This window comes from Dunckerocampus dactyliophorus, chromosome 7 (genome assembly GCF_027744805.1).
Source record: "Dunckerocampus dactyliophorus isolate RoL2022-P2 chromosome 7, RoL_Ddac_1.1, whole genome shotgun sequence".
Classification (NCBI taxonomy): Eukaryota; Metazoa; Chordata; class Actinopteri; order Syngnathiformes; family Syngnathidae; genus Dunckerocampus; species Dunckerocampus dactyliophorus.
In genome coordinates this window covers 26,591,779-26,608,996 of record NC_072825.1, presented here as the reverse complement: position 1 = coordinate 26,608,996, position 17,218 = coordinate 26,591,779, and the positions used below count along the sequence as shown (strand labels likewise).

Genomic DNA, 17,218 nt, shown 5'->3' with positions numbered 1-17,218 from the left:
CAACACTCATTATTCACACTCCTACCGTCAGGCAGACGCTACAGGAGTTTGAAGTCCAGGACCACAAGACTGGCAAACAGCTTTTACCCACAGGCCATCAGGCTTCTCAACGAAGCACTCACACACGCCGCATGCAACACACACTCATAGCACTGTATTTATTTATTTATTTATTTATTTATTTATTTATTTATTTATTTGTATTAATGTCTCTTCTGTTGTTGTTGCTTAATTTATTGGTATATATGTTTATGTTTCTTATGTTCTTATTCTTTCTTGTGTTTTCTTTCTTTTCTTGGGAGAATGAACAGAATAATATTTTCATTGCATAGTATAACTGCTGTTTTACCATGTACATGACAATGAAACTCTCTTGAATCTTGAATCTTGAATCTTGAAAAATCCAAACTATCCCTTCAACATTTTTGAGAGTCAACCACTGATGACATATGGCTGACTTCCTGTTCCAGTTGTTAGCTAGCTATGCTAGCAAGGACGTTTGTGGAAAAAAAACATAAAAATACATTAAGAACACAGTTGGACTCACGCAGTCTATTAATAACACTACCAGGTGTGCCATATTGTACACTAACTGGAAAATGTACACACAACGAGGCAAAATTTTGGCGTAAATTTTTGACGTGAACTGACAAACACGCTAACCAGGGCAGAGGCTAACCGAGGTTCCACTCTATGCCCTTTCAGTGCCAATGAAGAGGAGGATGATGACAAACACAACAGAACATCAAGAACAACCATCCACAGCAGCAACGATGCCTCTCTGCTCCTGAAGACAAAGACAGAGAGTCTGTGCATGGCAAAGTTACACTAATGGCCCAGCTAAGTGGTTGTAATGTGGTTGGGAGTTGACATTTTGGTTCGCAAGCTAAATTCAGTGTTAGAGGCTAAGGACGTTTTGTGATAAAAAAAATACAAGAACACAGTTGAACTCACGCAGTGTATTACTAACACGACAAGATGCGCGCCGTATTGTACGCTAACTGGAAAATGTACGCAAACTGAGGCAAAATTTTGGCATAAATTTTGGACTTGGACTGAAAAACACGCTAACCGGGCCAGACGCTAACCACTGCATATAAAATATACAGTATGGGTGTTTTCTTCCAATTACAGTACACATCCTAATTTCATATGAGTCTCCGTTGTGCCATACACTACGAGAGCAAACGATAAATAGGAATTATATTAGACTGCACTATTACTCTCGGCTGTTTTTCGGCATGTCACTGCACATATTCATGCGTATTATCATCCCCAGCATGCCGCCGTCCTTCCCCCTCTGACTGTCCCTTCATCTCCAGCGTCCTCCTCCGTTCGTTCCTGCCCTGCAGCGCTGTGCTTTGCTCAGCCAAGCGGAACGATAGCCTCTGTCTCGGGATCAATGAGGGCTCTATTCCTACCCATCACGCAACCAAACCGACCACCCCTATTTATTTCTTTTTGATCGTCTGTTCTCTGCACGCCAACATCCGAGACGCCATGTATGTTCTTTACTCTCCCTTGCCTGTCTCCATCTCTAGCACTCTTCCTGTTATCACCATCTCCCCATGCATTGTTGACAGACACGAGCCATTTATCGGCCCTTCCCTCGCTAATACAACATTATCAATACGCAGCCTGTCAACGCCTGTGTGTGTGTGTAGCACTAGGCTTATTTATGGTGCGTGGGTGCCTATATGAGTCTTGTTGTGTGCACATATTCATGGGGGAAATAAGCATTGCGGAGCCATATGACTAATGTGCAATACTCCCAGAAGCTCAAAGCAATAACACTGTGAGACAGGAAGCAGGAAGCAGTCCACTTAAACAATGATGAAGCAGAACACATTCCCATCTCAGCGCTCATCATGGGCTTGATGCTCAGACTAACTACGTGCCGACTTGTCTCATTTTGGATGCAGTGCTCCAGCATGATGATAGCGGCAAGTATCAACCTGTTGGACGTTTGTGAGGATCTGGCTAGTTGTATAAAGTTTTATTTTTTACCACTTGAGCCACTATGGTATTAATCAAACCCAGAATCAGACGTTCAAACACAATTCGTTCTGGGACACATTACACTTTTTTCCCAGGAGACAGCAATAGAAATGTCATTACTGTAAATTCCGTTGTATGAGCCGCACCCACTACATTTAGAGGAAAAAACAGATTTGTTTATATATAAGCCGCACCGGTGTACAAGCCGCACATGTCCACATCATAAAATGACATATTGTGGCACGAGTCCGTGAGGACCAGGCAGCTCAGGCAGGCTTTATTTGGCAAGAGCCAATCATGACCTTGTCAACCCAACGGAAATTGCAGGAGGTCATTACTCAATCAACCTTTACTCAATAACAGTCTGACTCACGGTGTCATCTTACAAACAACATTAAAGTCGTCACACAGCAACTTAACATTCAAAAAGTACCAAGGAAATATACATTATAAGTACATATATTAATTTAAAATAGTCTATCCACAATTAATTACAACCAGAGGAGCTGTTCATTGGAGACAAAGCAACATAGAAAATGGTGGATGGCGCTGCAATGCTGCCTCTGTCCACCAGAGGGAGCCAGGGGAGCCCGGCACACAGAGCCCAGGGGGAGGCTGACGTCATTTCAGCACCCCAATGAATGCGTTGCTCAGACAAAATGCTTTATTAGGAAACGTTAAAAGAGTTATTTTTTTTCATTTCAAAATCATATTGATTGTTTGTATATTTGTCAGGTACACCTTTTGAGTGTTAAGTTGCTGTGTGATGAATTTAGTGTTGTTAGTAAAATGACACAGTTAGTCAGACTGTTATATTGTTATGCTGTTATATATACTGACCTCCTGTGATTTCCAATGGGTTGACAAGCTTGCTGCGAGTGCACTGGTAGCTCGTGATTGGCTACCGTTTCCTCACTGACTCATGAGCGGCACAGTATTTACAATTTTGTTCAAAAGTAAAGGAGATGTCACGAGTTTAGAATTTAGCCTCACCGCTGTATAAACCGCAGAGTTCAAAGTTTAAGAAAAAAGTAGTGGATTACACACCGGAATTTACGGTAATCCATTTCTGGGTCAAACTGTCACCATCAGAAAATGTGGATCCTGCTTAGGTCAACCACCCGTCTATGTGGACCAACTCAGCCCTGCTCCAACCTGTTCTTATTCGCAGAGGTGTTGACTCGAGTGACATGACTGGGACTTGAATTAGACTCGAGTCACAATTTTGATGATTTTGGACTCAACAATATAATCAAAGACTTACAACTCGACTTGGGCTTTGACATCAATGACTCGGGACTCAAATCTGATTTGAGTCTGATGACTTGCAAATACTTGAGATTTTCAAGGAGCGTGTTGTGTAAAATGTGTCCCCATTCAAAGAAATTTACAGCAAGACAACGCATTTTCCCATTTTTAATAGATTACTGCTTTGTTAACATTTGGTAAACACTAAACAGTGCTGATAACTGTAACATTTCAAGCCTCTGACTTGGGATTTGACTCGACCTGTCTTGTCTTGTCTTGAACTTGGATGTCTTTACTTGAGACTTGACTTGAGACTTGCAAAACACTGATTTTCTCCCACCTGGGCTTATTAGTCAAATGTGCCTGCTTAAGTGGACGTAAACATATTTGGTCGACCGCTTTTGCCGACATAAACTGTGACATCCAAAGAGGTCTGTTTATGTCGACATGTCTTGTGTTGCTAAGTTCATCATTATCACAAAAGCATCGTAAAACCACAACAACAACAACATAACTACTGAAATTAATTAGTCACGACTAATCAGTATTTGCAACTATGTCTGAATTATGCCCATTTTTAATGTACAGTACAGTCATCCCTCACTACATCGCGGTTCGAACATCACTCCCTCGCTATTATCACTGTTTTTCAAAAAATAATTAATTAATAAAGGGCCGCTGTTTCATGGTTGACTGTGGACTATTATTAGTCCAAAAATATTGAAAGTCCCATGAAGTATTCTGGTTACCACACGTCAGCAATGTTACACTGATGAGTCATCACAGTACCTTAGATACTGTATAACAGTGCATAGAGTCAACCATGGCATGTCTGACATGAAAGAGCGGGAAAAAGTTCTCCTCCCATTCCGTGTGGAAGTGGTACATTTTGCCTTATTACGTTGTTTTTCTTCCTGACTCCATTTGAAACACTTTCTTAAGTTTAGAACAAATAAATATGATTCTTACTAGTTAGCTTGGTAGCTTGCTACATGCTATGAGCGGCGGCCGTCCCTGCAGTGACCTGTGCATTAGTGTTGTGTAATGTGGCGTAAACAAAGAATAATAGTACTGTAAAGTGACTATAGGGGTGTTATTTCATGTCTACAGGTCTCTAATAATGGTAAAAACCGTATTTAGAAAGTCATAGATAGGTTTTCCATGCTCTAACTATGAAAATATTCTGTTTATTAATATTGAATCCTACTTGGCGGAGGAACCAGTTAACAAGAATAAAGGAGGGACAACTGTATATCATTCACAGAACGACAAATGACATGTTTTGTGTGTATTTTCTGGGCTTCCCGAGCATATTTACATGCTGATAAGAATATCCACATATTGTTTTTCTGTGTCCTTCTGTTTATTTAGATCACACATACCCACATAATAAAGATTTTTGGCATATGGCATGCCCGTGAATGCTCCTCGCAGTCATCTATGGACTCTGTGGGGACGCTACACTGTGCCTCCGTCTGGCGTCATAACTGAGAGGAGTGGCTTGCCATGATGCACGTGAGTTCATTAAAACATTTGAATAATTAATTAAATAAATGAGGTATTTCAGGTAATGCGCTATTTTAGACGGCCCTAACAAAAAGTCAAAGAAAAAGTATACTCATTCAGTAATTCAGTCCAGATTTTCTTTCAAATGTTTGTTCCCTTCTGTGTTTCAATGTCTTCATGACTCTTTGATACCTTGTAAAGTAGTCAGTGTACAGCCTGTATCACAGTCGTCAAAATAACTCAACTCCCAAACATTAATGTCTAAACCGTGTGACTTTAGAGGCGTATTTTTGTGGAAATGTGTGGCCATTCTATGTTGGATTGTTCAATATGCACATCGCCATCTATATTTCTTTAAAGATTAAGTTATTCAATGTACAGTTAGTCTATGTGCTAGCAGTGTCAAAGCGCTGTGAGTGCCTTGGAGGTGGAAAAGCGCTATACAAGTGAAAGACCAGTTACCATTTACAGTGGCACCTTGGTTAGCATCGTTAATCCATTCCAGAAAGTCCAGCTATAAGCGAAACAGAGGCTAACCAAATCAATTTTCCCATAAGAAATAACGTAAATTCATTTAATCTGGTCCAGAAAGACAAAAATGTTAACACGAAACACGTTTTTATAGTTTTACAATTATAGTTTTACATGCAGACAGCAATTCAAAATGCATATAAATGATGAATGAAAGGGGTAAATGAACATTTAAGTTTTCTTTTACCTTCAGTGAAGATGTTATTCTTGCTGTACTGTAACCGACACAGAGTGGGAGCGAGACACCACACGGACATTGACTTCCTGTTTTGCCAGGCGTTATTTCTTGAATTCAGTAGTGTTTCTCACCTCAATACTGTATCCCAAAATGGAGCCAAAGAAAGTTGCAAGAGCCAGCATTTTGATAAAGAAGGTGAGAAACACTATTGAATTCAAGAAATAACTCATGACAAAACATGGAAGGTGGCGTCCATGTGGTGTCTCGCTGCCACACCGTGTCTTTGGCAACCGTCACGTCTTCAATGAAGGTAAAAGTAACCTTAAATTTTCATTTATCCCTTTCTTCTTCCTCTTCTTTATGCATGTAAAACTATAAAAACGTGTTTTGTGTTAACATCACAGACAGACGACGTAGCTAACAAGTATGCTAACAAGGACGTTTGTGATAAAAATACATTTAGAACACAGTTGAACTCATGTAGTGTATTAATTACACGACAAGACGTGCCATATTGTACGCTAACCGGAAAATGTATGCAAACCGAGGCAAAATTTGGGCATAAATTTTCAACGTTAAGCGAAAAACACGCTAACCAGGGCGGACACTAACCGAGGTTCAACTGTATATCCTTTGCATGTAAATGAAGAGGAGGAGGATGACAACCACAACTGTCCGCAGCAGCAACAATGCCAATCCTCAGCACTTCTCTCTCCACGAGAGGACAAAGACAGACAGTCTGTGCATGGCGATGTCACGCTGAAGGCCCAGCTGAGTGGTTGTAATGTGGCTGGGAGCTTCGGTCTGATCCTGGTTGTTTTCCAGTGCAAATATTGCAAACTTAATGTGACACTATGAATATTTCAGCAGGGCTTCCCATTAGACCTCGGAGCGAGAGAACTCACACACACACACACACTCACTCACATGAGTGGGTTCAATCGCTTCACATTTTTACTGCAAGGTCCACGTGTATCCTAAAGCCATATTTGGAATAAGCGAGGGCAAATGGGAGCTAAGTAGAATTAGACTACAATAGCGATGATCTCTTTATGAGGACGGTTATAGAAAGATCCCCGCTATGTACTCCCCTCAAGAGGTTTTTTGGCTGCAGTCGGGATCATTATTTGCTCAAATATTCATAAATCAATAATGGCGAGAGCCTCTGAACTACTGGCAGCAGCCAATTGGCTTAGAACGGAGATATCAATATTGATCGTGCACGCAGCCGCAATATCACACAGAACTCGACCACTGTTTACTAACTGGAGGGAGGCGAGTTATTGTCTCTGGCGTCAACAAACAGCAGTCATGGATATAACTGCACATACACTAGCATTGGAGGTGCTATTTTTACCAGTTTTGTAGGATCCCTACGCTATTTTATTATTCATGAATATGCTTTTCTTTGGTGAAATATCAGTACCTTTGTAGTGTGTTGACTGTCTAATTTAAAAATAAAGTGCATATGTTGTAAACATGTAGATATAACATTGGCGATATAACACTGGGAATGGAATTCATTATTTTCTCATCCAGTGCCTGAAGAGAGAACCAAGCATCTATGAGGGGGGAGACGTTTATTTGTTGGAATGCATTTTTATAAGAACACAGTAAGCCCTCATTTATCGCAAATTGGTTCCAGACCTGACAAGATAAGTGAATTTCCAGGAATAATTATTTTGCCATTTTTATGCTTGGCAATGCCTAATTTAAGCAAAAAATATGTAACATTTGCTCCAATATGCTTTTTTTTTTTAGTAATCATAGGTCGTATTCAACCACGAAACAGCATGATTTATTATTATATGTTTGAAAAACAGTGATAGAGTGCAGCCAGGAAATTTGAACCCTGATGTCAGTGGCGGAACAGGGTTTCCGCTCCATGTAATTGATCGTGGTGGTGCGCCACTACAAAATAAAAGTCGCCACACCTTAAAAATGTGAGGTTTTTTTCAAAGTTGAAAATAGTTTTAAGTAATATATTGTATGAATGTATATATATGCTATATAGATGCATATATAGCTCATTATTTACGCACATATTTAGTTTGAAAATGATTTAAAATAGCATAAAAATGTTTCACTGCGCTGTATTTTGATAAGCATGCACCGGCAGATACGCGACCAGATACCAAATATGCGAGACATCTTGTGTTGACTTTCACTTTGTTTCTGATTATCACGAACAATCATGAACAATAGCCTGTAAAATGTGTACTCAATTGACCACAGCTTGTCACATGCTAGCATGTGTGATCGCTCACATTTCAACATCATTCCACTTTCTGGCATTTTTGTTTACATGCCTGGCTGGCGACATCGAGCTAGCTCGGCGCTAGTACGTTCATGGGATACATCAATCATCGATTATCATCGCAACTTACTTTTTTAAAGTTTCACTTAACAATCCTACTCTCTTGTTATCATTATAATATTTATGGCTTGTCTTCAAAACACTAGTAGTGTGTCAAAGTTGTGCACATAAAGTACATAGTATGTCCAGCCTTAGACAGTGACGCTATCACAGGGGTCACCAACAGGTAGCACGTAAGCTAGCAGTAGCTCACCAGCTGATATTGAGTAGTTCACCAAAGAATGTTTGCTTCACCGGCTGTTGTTCAAACATGACACCTGTATTTAATGACAAATAAGCACACTGAGTGGAGATGTTCTAAAGAAAGTGCCATTTAAATGTTAGCAGTACTCTCAGCAACTTTCTACTTTTAAATTAACAGTTTTGCAATGTTCTCGGTACATGTTTGTCTAGTTGTTGAAAAAAGTTCAATAAGTAATAAGTAAGTCCTAAAAAAACATTCCTATTTGTCTTTTTTCTTTTCGAATTGCAGATGCAGCGGCAGCAGTCCGCCCTCCCATGCAGCCCACCACTACAGCTTCAAAAGATCCTAGGGTAAACCCTGCGGAGCCAGACATTTTTCATTGGGGTGGCCAAGGTGAGACCATGACTCACAAAGGAGTGAAAATGAAGAAAAACCAGGTACACACAGCATGCCTCCTCAAGTGCAGCCATTATGTTTCCATTTAAAGGGCATCATTAGAACCATTACTTGCTCCATTTTCTCACTAATGATGGGTTCAACACCGAGGTCAACGTTCATGTGACGCCTGTAAGCATATTTCATGACAACAAAAAATAGCAGCTTCACTCTTAATTAGCACTCACGTGGTCAAAATGAAAACTCTTATCTTGCCTGTGCTACTTCTGCTGGGCTGCTTAAGTTTCTATTAAACCTCTGCTCTCCCTGTGCTGCGTACTTCTAATCTCCGGGGGTTACCACAGCCACACATTCATTCACGCGCTGTCACGCACGAGCTTGAACAAATCACACACAAACACATCCTCTCCATCCATCTATTGTGGTTGTAAAATGGTTCTTGGCCCATTTTTGTGTATCGACACACATGCAGCACTATATGTGTCGATGTGATCCAGTTGCCGCAAAGTGTTGGTAGTCGCTTCAAAGGGATGGAGACAGAAAGTCAATGCAGACGTAGCGAGACAGACGGGGGTGGGATGGGGGTGCTGCTGAGATGCTGCAGAGATCAGCGGTGCATCGGAGCGCTGATGACAGCCTGACTGACTGAGCAGAACTTGTGGCACTGACGGGGAAATAATTTGTTGGTGCACTCAGACACACAGTGGAAGGCGTCACCATGTCTTAAAAAAAAAATCCCCCTCACAATCTATTTGATGATGCTTATTCAAAAGAACATTTTCCCTCTGAGGTCAATTAAAGTAGCAGTCAAAAGTTTTGACACACCTTCCCATTCAATTACAAGAGAAAGCGTTTCCATACTGGCAGTGTGCACACTCGAGGTGAAAAATTGCATGAATTTACATTTTGCACTGTTACGGAGGTTCAAAAAAAAGAAGAAATGGGAGTGAGACAAAAAATTAAAAAGTTTTTTAGCAAGCAAAACTCCGGTGTTGATCCACATCAAAAAAAAAAAAGTCCGTCCACATAAAAACACATTCACCGGCTGCCATGTGCATTTTGTCCAATCGAGCACAGCCCATTATTATACCACTGTTCATCAGTACTGTCATATATTGGATGTACAATGACGTGCACATTATTTTTAAAATAAGTGCACACTTAGATGGAGTCTACTTGCACATTAAGATGGCGCCACATGTCACTCGCTGATGCTGACGGCAGGAACACCAAAGTATGTTGGATTGCAATGTGTGAGTAAAGCACTTCATGTGCAGCTCCCATAATGCCTTGCACACTGCCACTTCTGTATGACCTGGATGATCATTCGTAGTTCACAGTCTGATTGGCTTCTGGCTGCGCTGTTATCACGAGATAGCTTTTCTCCAAACAAGAAATCGCGTCACGTTTCCACCCCTGTTGTACAGTATGCACATTGTTGGGGTTCTGGAGTGCCTGCCCAACCAACAAGTGTGAAATGGCCTAACCAACCTCTTTCAACAGCTCAAATTTTCATCCTACTGAAGAGTCTCCGCCGTAGCGACTACACAAACCCACTATTATGTCAAAGCCAAAACCGAAGCAGAGCTGCAGTGTTATTGGACAGAATGCACAAACATCACCTCCCGGCCGTAGAGGACATCATCATCATGTCCTATTGCTGCCCTGCCTCTCAAAACCAGCTGCTCTGACAGGGATGTTTGGAAAGGGTTTTAAATGTGGTGGACATCTTTGGGGTATTTTGACCAAGTACAGTGGTGTGAAAAAGTGTTTGCCCCCTTCCTGATTTCTTATTTTTTTGCATGTTTGTCATACTTAATTGTTTCAGATCATCAAAAAATTTAAATATTAGTAAATGATAACACAACTGAACACAAAATGAAGTTTTTACATGAAACTTTTCATTATTAAGGGAGAAAACAAACCTACATGGCCCTTTGTGGAAAAAGGGATTGCCCCCCTGTTAAAACATAGCTGAGATTAATTGACATCTATGGGTGTGGAAAAGGTTATAAAGCCATTTCTGAAGCTTTGGGACTCCAGCGAACCACAGTGAGAGCCATTATCCACAAATGGCCAAAACATGAAACAGGGATGAACATTCCAAGGAGTGGCCGGCCAACCAAAATGACCCCAAGAACGCAGTGACGACTCAGCCAGGTCACAAAAGACCCCACAACAGCATCCAAAGAAATGCAGGCCTCACTTGCCTCAGTTCAGGTCAGTGTTCATGACTCCACCGTAAGGAAGACACTGGGCAAAAATGGCGTGCATGGCAGAGTTCCAAGATGAAAACGACTGCTGAACAAAAAGAACATTAAGGCTCGACTCAATTTTGCCAGACAACATCTTGATGATCCCCAAGACCTTTGTGAAAATGTGTGTGTCCCATAAAAGTAACGCCGCATTTCAGAAAAAGAACATTATACCAACAGTAAAATATGGTGGTGGTAGTGTGATGGTCTGGGGCTGTTTTGCTGCTTCAGAACCGGGGAGAATTGCTGTGATAAATGGAACCATGAATTTTGCTCTCTACCAAAAAATCCTGAATGGCCAGCCATCTGTTGGTGACCTCAAGCTGAAACCAACTTGGGTTCTGCAGCAGGACAATGATCCAAAACACACCAGCAAGTCCACCTCTGAATGGCTGAAGAAAAACCAAATGAAGACTTTGGAGTGGCCTAGTCAAAGTCCTGACCTGAATCCTATTGAGATGCTGTGGCATGACCTTAAAAAGGCGCTTCATGCTGGAAAACCCTCCAATGTGGCTGAATGACAACAATTCTGCAAAGATGAGTGGGCCAAAATTCCTCCACAGCGCTGTAAGAGACTCATTGCAAGTTATCACAAACGCTTGATTGCAGTTGTTGCTGCTAAGGGTGGCCCAACCACTTATTAGGTTTAGGGGGCAATCACTTTTTCACACAGGACCATGTAGGTTTGGAGTTTTTTTTGCTCCCTTAATAATAAAATGTTTACTGCATTCTCTGTTCAGTTGTGTTGTCACTGACTAATTTTTAAATTTGTTTGATGATCTGAAACATTTCAGTGTGACAAACATGCAAAAAATCAGAAATCAAACACTTTTTCACACCCCTGTATATCACAGACATGTTACAGTTGACACCCCTCAGTCTAGCTAACTGACATCGACATAAGCAGTTGTCCACAACCAAAACTAGCCATTGCTTGCATATTTACTTGTGACTTTGGCCAGAGTCTTGTGTTTTCATATGATATTTTTTGCTCTTCTATAACAGAGCTGTAATTGTGTTGTATGTCTTGACTACAATGACAGTAAAGCTTTCTTCTGGTGGCTAACAAGCTAAAAAAAAAAATGTGTTAGTTGCGGTGGTAAAATCCAGGTTAATACTGCCATATTTTTATTGTGAAAATTACTTTGCACTGAACAGGAAGTCACTGTGTGTACGTTCTAATGCTGTATAACTACACAGCATTGCTGTCGTTTCACACTACTTAGTGACCATGATGAAGTTATCAATGCTACAACACATGTCGAAATAAACGGACCCCTTTGGGTCGCAGAAGCGGTCGACCATGTATGTTGACGTCGACTTAAGCCGGCACTCTTTAGTAATACGAAGAATACGATCGACCAGGACTTGATGAGTTGGTCGTCTTCGACAGGTTGTCGCAGGGATGACTTAAGCGGGTTCCACTGTAAAAAGACACCTGGAAGGGTTTAATCTGTGAAAAGAATTGCATGATATGTCTCCTTCAAGGCGTTCTAGAAGTGAGGTTCCACTGTTTTATTCCTGGCATCATCCTGCAGTAACCCTTGCATCAGGGCAACACCGCATCGCTGATCTGTTTATTATGCATGTGGCCCGACGGGGGGAGGGGGGGAGTAGGGGAGGGGAGGCGAGGGCTTCAACCTCTGATGACAGAGTGCAAAATCAGGTGCTAGAATGTCCTTCAGCATCCTTGCGTATCCGCCACGGAGACGCCATAAGGTTGCGTTTACCTTTTAGTAAAGGTCTTACGTAAGGAACAAGTGTGACAAGTCTAGGGAAGGGAAGTGCGTGCGTGCGTGTGTGTGTGTGTAGTGGGGGTTAATTTAAAGACTTAATTCTTCCCTGTGTCTCACTTGATCACATGTATTTAGACTGATGAGATGCGGCCGTGCATCCAGGCGTTAAACTAAAACGTCTCTTTGCCTCAGCTCAATGGGATGTCGCTAGCACGGCCGCCATCATCATCGTGACAATAAGCGAACGTGAGCAGGATTATTACGTCCGAGCTCGTCTGTCAGCACATGTTGCATTAAAAGAAAACGGTTTTGCGATGATTGAATGTAAGGCCACATGCTCATGGCGAGTATTTCTTCAAACATGTGTTGGTCCATGTTTGTAGTCTCTGGGATTGTAATGCTAATCAGATTTAAAGCCTGAAGGAGGAGTGAGTCATTAGTCGTGTGCTGTGTCAGATGCTGCTTTAAGTCATGCTTCATGTTGGGAGCCATATGTGTGTGTGTGTGTGTGTGGGTGTGTGTGCGTGTGTTAGATAAACTGCACTGACAAAAGCATTGGGACACTTACAGTCAGCGAAAAAAAATGTTGAGTGGCAAGAGCGTCCGTCGGCTTGTCCGGCAATGGGTAGGAAGACTTTCTACGATATTTCGGAGAGTGACTGTACGTGTGTCAATAAGTGTTCTATGTTCGAGAAATGTTTGACGGAATTCACTACTTGGTTGCAACCAGCAGAGGCGCTGCTAATTCATTAAACTATTTAGCCGTCTAAAGAACATCTGCGGGAAGACCAGAATTTCTCTGCTCGTTACGACACAGGCTTGGAAACAGGAGTTGAGAACACAAGATCTTACACACTGCTGGAAAGTGTATACAGTGAGTTTACCAGAGGTAGCCAGGTGAGCGCGTCCTTATTGCTGCATTACGTTACTATTTGCAAGACTAAATGAGATGATATTGAAATTGAACTTTCATAATGATTTGGAGTGCATGAAAAAGTGGGAAAGACAAAGTAGCTCTCATTGGCCACGCGGTCATTTATTACATATACAGTAAATATGCCACATACAGTGGTGTGAGGAAGTGTTTGCCCCCTCATTGATTTTTTTTCATGTTTGTCACACATGTTTCAGATCATCAAACAAATTTAAATGTTAGTCAATGACTACACAACTGAACACAAAATGCAGTTTTTAAATGAAATGTTTTATTATTAAGGGAGAAGATGTGATTGCCCCCCGTTAAAACTAAACTTAACTGAGATTATTTGAGCTATATCAATCTGGAAAAGGTTATAAAGCCATTTCGAATACTTTGGGCCTCAAGCAAACCACAGTGAGAGGCATTATCCACAAATGGCGAAAACACAGAACAGTGGTGAACCTTCCCAGGAGTGGCCGGCCAACCAAAATGACCCTAAGAGCAGAGCGACTACAAGAGGTCACAGAAGACCCCACAATAACATCCAAAGAACTACAGGCCTGCATGGCAGCGTTCCAAGACCAAAACCACTGCTGAACAAAAATAACATTAAGGCTCGTTTCAATTTTGCCAGAAAACATCTTGATGATCCCCATTTGGGAAATACTTTGTGGTCTGACAAGACAAAAGTTGAACTTTTTGGAAGTTGTGTGTCCCATTACATCTGGCGTAAAAGTAAAAAGAACATCATACCAACAGTAAAATATGGTGGTGGTAGTGTGATGGTCTGGGCTGTTTTGCTGCTTCAGGACCTGGAAGACTTGCTGTGATAAACGGAACCATGAATTCTGCTGTCTACCAAAAAAATCCTGAAGGAGAATGTCCGGCCATCTGTTGGTGACCTCAAGCTGAAACCAACTTGTGTTCTGCAGCAGGACAATGATCCAAAACACACCAGCAAGTCCACCTCTGAATGGCTGAAGAAAAACAAAATGAAGACTTTGGAGTGGCCTAGTCAAAGTCCTGACCTGAATCCTATTGAGATGCTGTGGCATGACCTTAAAAAGGCGCTTCATGCTGGAAAACCCTCCAATGTGGCTGAATGCAAAGATGAGTGGGCCAAAATTCCTCCACAGCGCTGTAAGAGACTCATTGCAAGTTATCACAAACGCTTGATTGCAGTTGTTGGTGCTAAGGGTGGCCCAACTACTTATTAGGTTTAGGGGGCAATCACTTATTCACATTTTGTTTTCTCCCTTCATAATAAAAAGTTTCATTTAAAAACTGCATTTTGTGTTCAGGTGTGTGTTGTCATTGACTAATATAAAACCTTTTTTTGATGATCTGAAACATCTAAGTGTGACAGACATGCAAAAGAATCATGGTGGTTATCAGCGTTTGTGGAGCATGCACCCAGCGCCTATAGGAGATTCAGTGGTTAATTCAATAGCATTAATTGGAGCATTTACAGTAACAACGACAAATTAGTGATTCCCCATAAGAAAATGCAGTCAAATCCCTATTCCTTATATTTTCACTGGGAAACTACTGTATTTTGCCCTCCCATATTTGAACTTTAATGAATAATTTTTTAAAAACCCTCTGCGGTTCTGGCGGAGCAGCACAGCTTCCCGTCCACTCGGCAACATCCCTGTAACACATCTTGTAACGTTAGGGCTTCAAAATAAAAGAGGCACGCCAGTAAAATATCGCAGCAGGCAGTCGGGTATTTACACCCGAACCCCTCATTTTCCCTTATTTTTCTGGAAGTTTTCCCTTATTTCCAAATGCCAATGTTGACAGGTATGACGGATCCAACTGAATTAAGACTCAAGGGGTGCACTCAGAGTTCTAGCCCAACCACTAATTGATTGGTTGATTGATTCATTGATTAAGAGGCGTGTCCCAATACGTGTAGAGTGTGCTGTGGTCATTTGTTGCCTAATGGGTGTAAATCCTGAGCACAATTCCCTTGAGAGCCAATTAGGGTGATGCCATCACTTACTTGCAATGTGATGCCTTTTTTCCACTCCAACTGGAAACCATAGAGGGATACTGTATGAATACTGTAGTACTGTATGACATACCCGTAATACTCGTGAGTGATGAATCCATCCGCTGCTATGATAGCACTGCCGTGTGTCGCGTCATTCGTCCTTGATGGCAGGAAGTTGTTCAGCTCAACCTGCCTCTTATTAACCTGCCCACTCAATCCAAGACCTCAGTGTTAATGAGGGATGGAGAATGGAAGAATGAGTGGGCAGGCGATAACATTATCTATCAATTTATTCATTTCAAGGTAAAATAACTTCACATGCATGCAGACATCCCGTTATTCTTCACATCCTACGCTGCAAAATGCTGCGATACAACCACAAATAAATGCCCTAAAGCATCATGAATACATGAATGCTGGGATTGGATGGAGTTTTTTTTAAAGTGATAGTACATTCAGCATGGAATCTGTGGTGGTTCTTCTACTATTATCTTATGTCAGGAAAAATGGTGACTCCTGTCCTCCCCCCCACACACACTTTCCCTTTTCTACATTTCACACCGACTACGCACACAAACGTGGTTTGAAGGATGGAGGGATGGAGTTACTCACCTCCCGCAATGGCGAGCAGCGCCAGCAGCAGCATCAGCAGCCAGCCCTCCTCCATCATCACCATCCGCATCATCCCGAGCCCGAAAGGTGCACAACCAGGACCGCGGAGATTCCTCCTCCTCCCTGCTCTTCTTCCTCACGACCCGAACCTCCCTTTAGCGTCTACCTGGCACCGTGACGTCATGGCCCTCCGTCTCTCCGCCGCGCGTCCACGAGTGGGAATGTCTCGCAAAGGGTCCAGGTGAGCTCCGAGCCGGGCCGCGCTCCAGCGAAGAGTGGGGAGGGAGCGAGGGATGAAGGGATGAAGGGAGGGAGGTAGTCTGCGGAGGAGTGGCGAACGGGGAGGATTTGTCCCCACCCCACTTTCCCCTTCCCTCCGCCCCCCACGTCTTCCCCCACGCATAGTCACATGTTATCTTTTGAAATATTCACACGTGTCGTGACTTTATAACGACCTTGATAAATGTGATGGCGTTTCTTTATATGCAGGTCACACCAATAGGTACACCTGCACGATGAGAACAGACACAATACCTTCAGAAATAATGCTCACTTTTGATTGACACTGAGAGGTGCTCTTTTAAAAATGTGCTTGTTGTGGTGGTTAGCTTGCAAGAACCCACGCAGCTACATAGGGCAGCCCAAATATTAACACAGCTGTCAGTATATGGTGCAGTACAGTTCTACTGCACACTAGAGTAGTGATTTTACACAACAATTATAAACTACATTGTTAAATCAAGAGTGGTTGAAATGTAAAAAAGATATTTTTATATACAGTGCACAGTGTAAGACGTTTAATTATTAAAGGGGGGAAAAAAACATCCTCAAAACAGGTTGTCCGCTATTATTTCATTGTGACGTTGACCAAAAAGAAGTCCAAGAAAATATTAGGTGTATAGCCTATTTTATTTTGAGCATGTAAGAAACGTATTAAAAATGCAGACAAAACAGATTCACAAATCTTTGAAATACAAGAGAAATAGAAATGTTCAAGAAAGGACTCCTGTTAAACACATGAAAAAAGGGTTTGTGCATGCTTGATGCCAGTGTTTCCAGGAGGCTAGTGGGCATGTTGCTCCAGGCGGTGAAGATGGCCTCACGGAGGGTATCAACTGTCTGGAACTGATGTCCGTTTTTGTAAACTTCCCTTGCCATCCATCTCCAAATGTTCGGCATTGGTCCAAAAGGATGGTCCAAAAGAGTGAGGTTATTCCTCTGGAAGAAGTCCTTTGTCAGCGTCTGCCATTACCACACAGACGAGGGCCTTCAGTCAATAGGG

General features: G+C 42.0%; 1 protein-coding gene across 1 annotated transcript in view; it reads right to left on the bottom strand.

The window, feature by feature from the left end:
* The window catches only part of chrnb2 (cholinergic receptor, nicotinic, beta 2), a 44,606-nt gene extending 28,321 nt beyond the window's left edge, over nucleotides 1-16,285 (bottom strand). The window contains exon 1 of the mRNA XM_054780787.1: nucleotides 15,937-16,285. Coding sequence (XP_054636762.1) covers nucleotides 15,937-16,009 — 73 coding nt within the window. The 5' untranslated portion in view covers nucleotides 16,010-16,285. The remainder of the gene's footprint in view (nucleotides 1-15,936) is intronic.
* Between the last annotated feature and the right edge of the window lie 933 nt (nucleotides 16,286-17,218).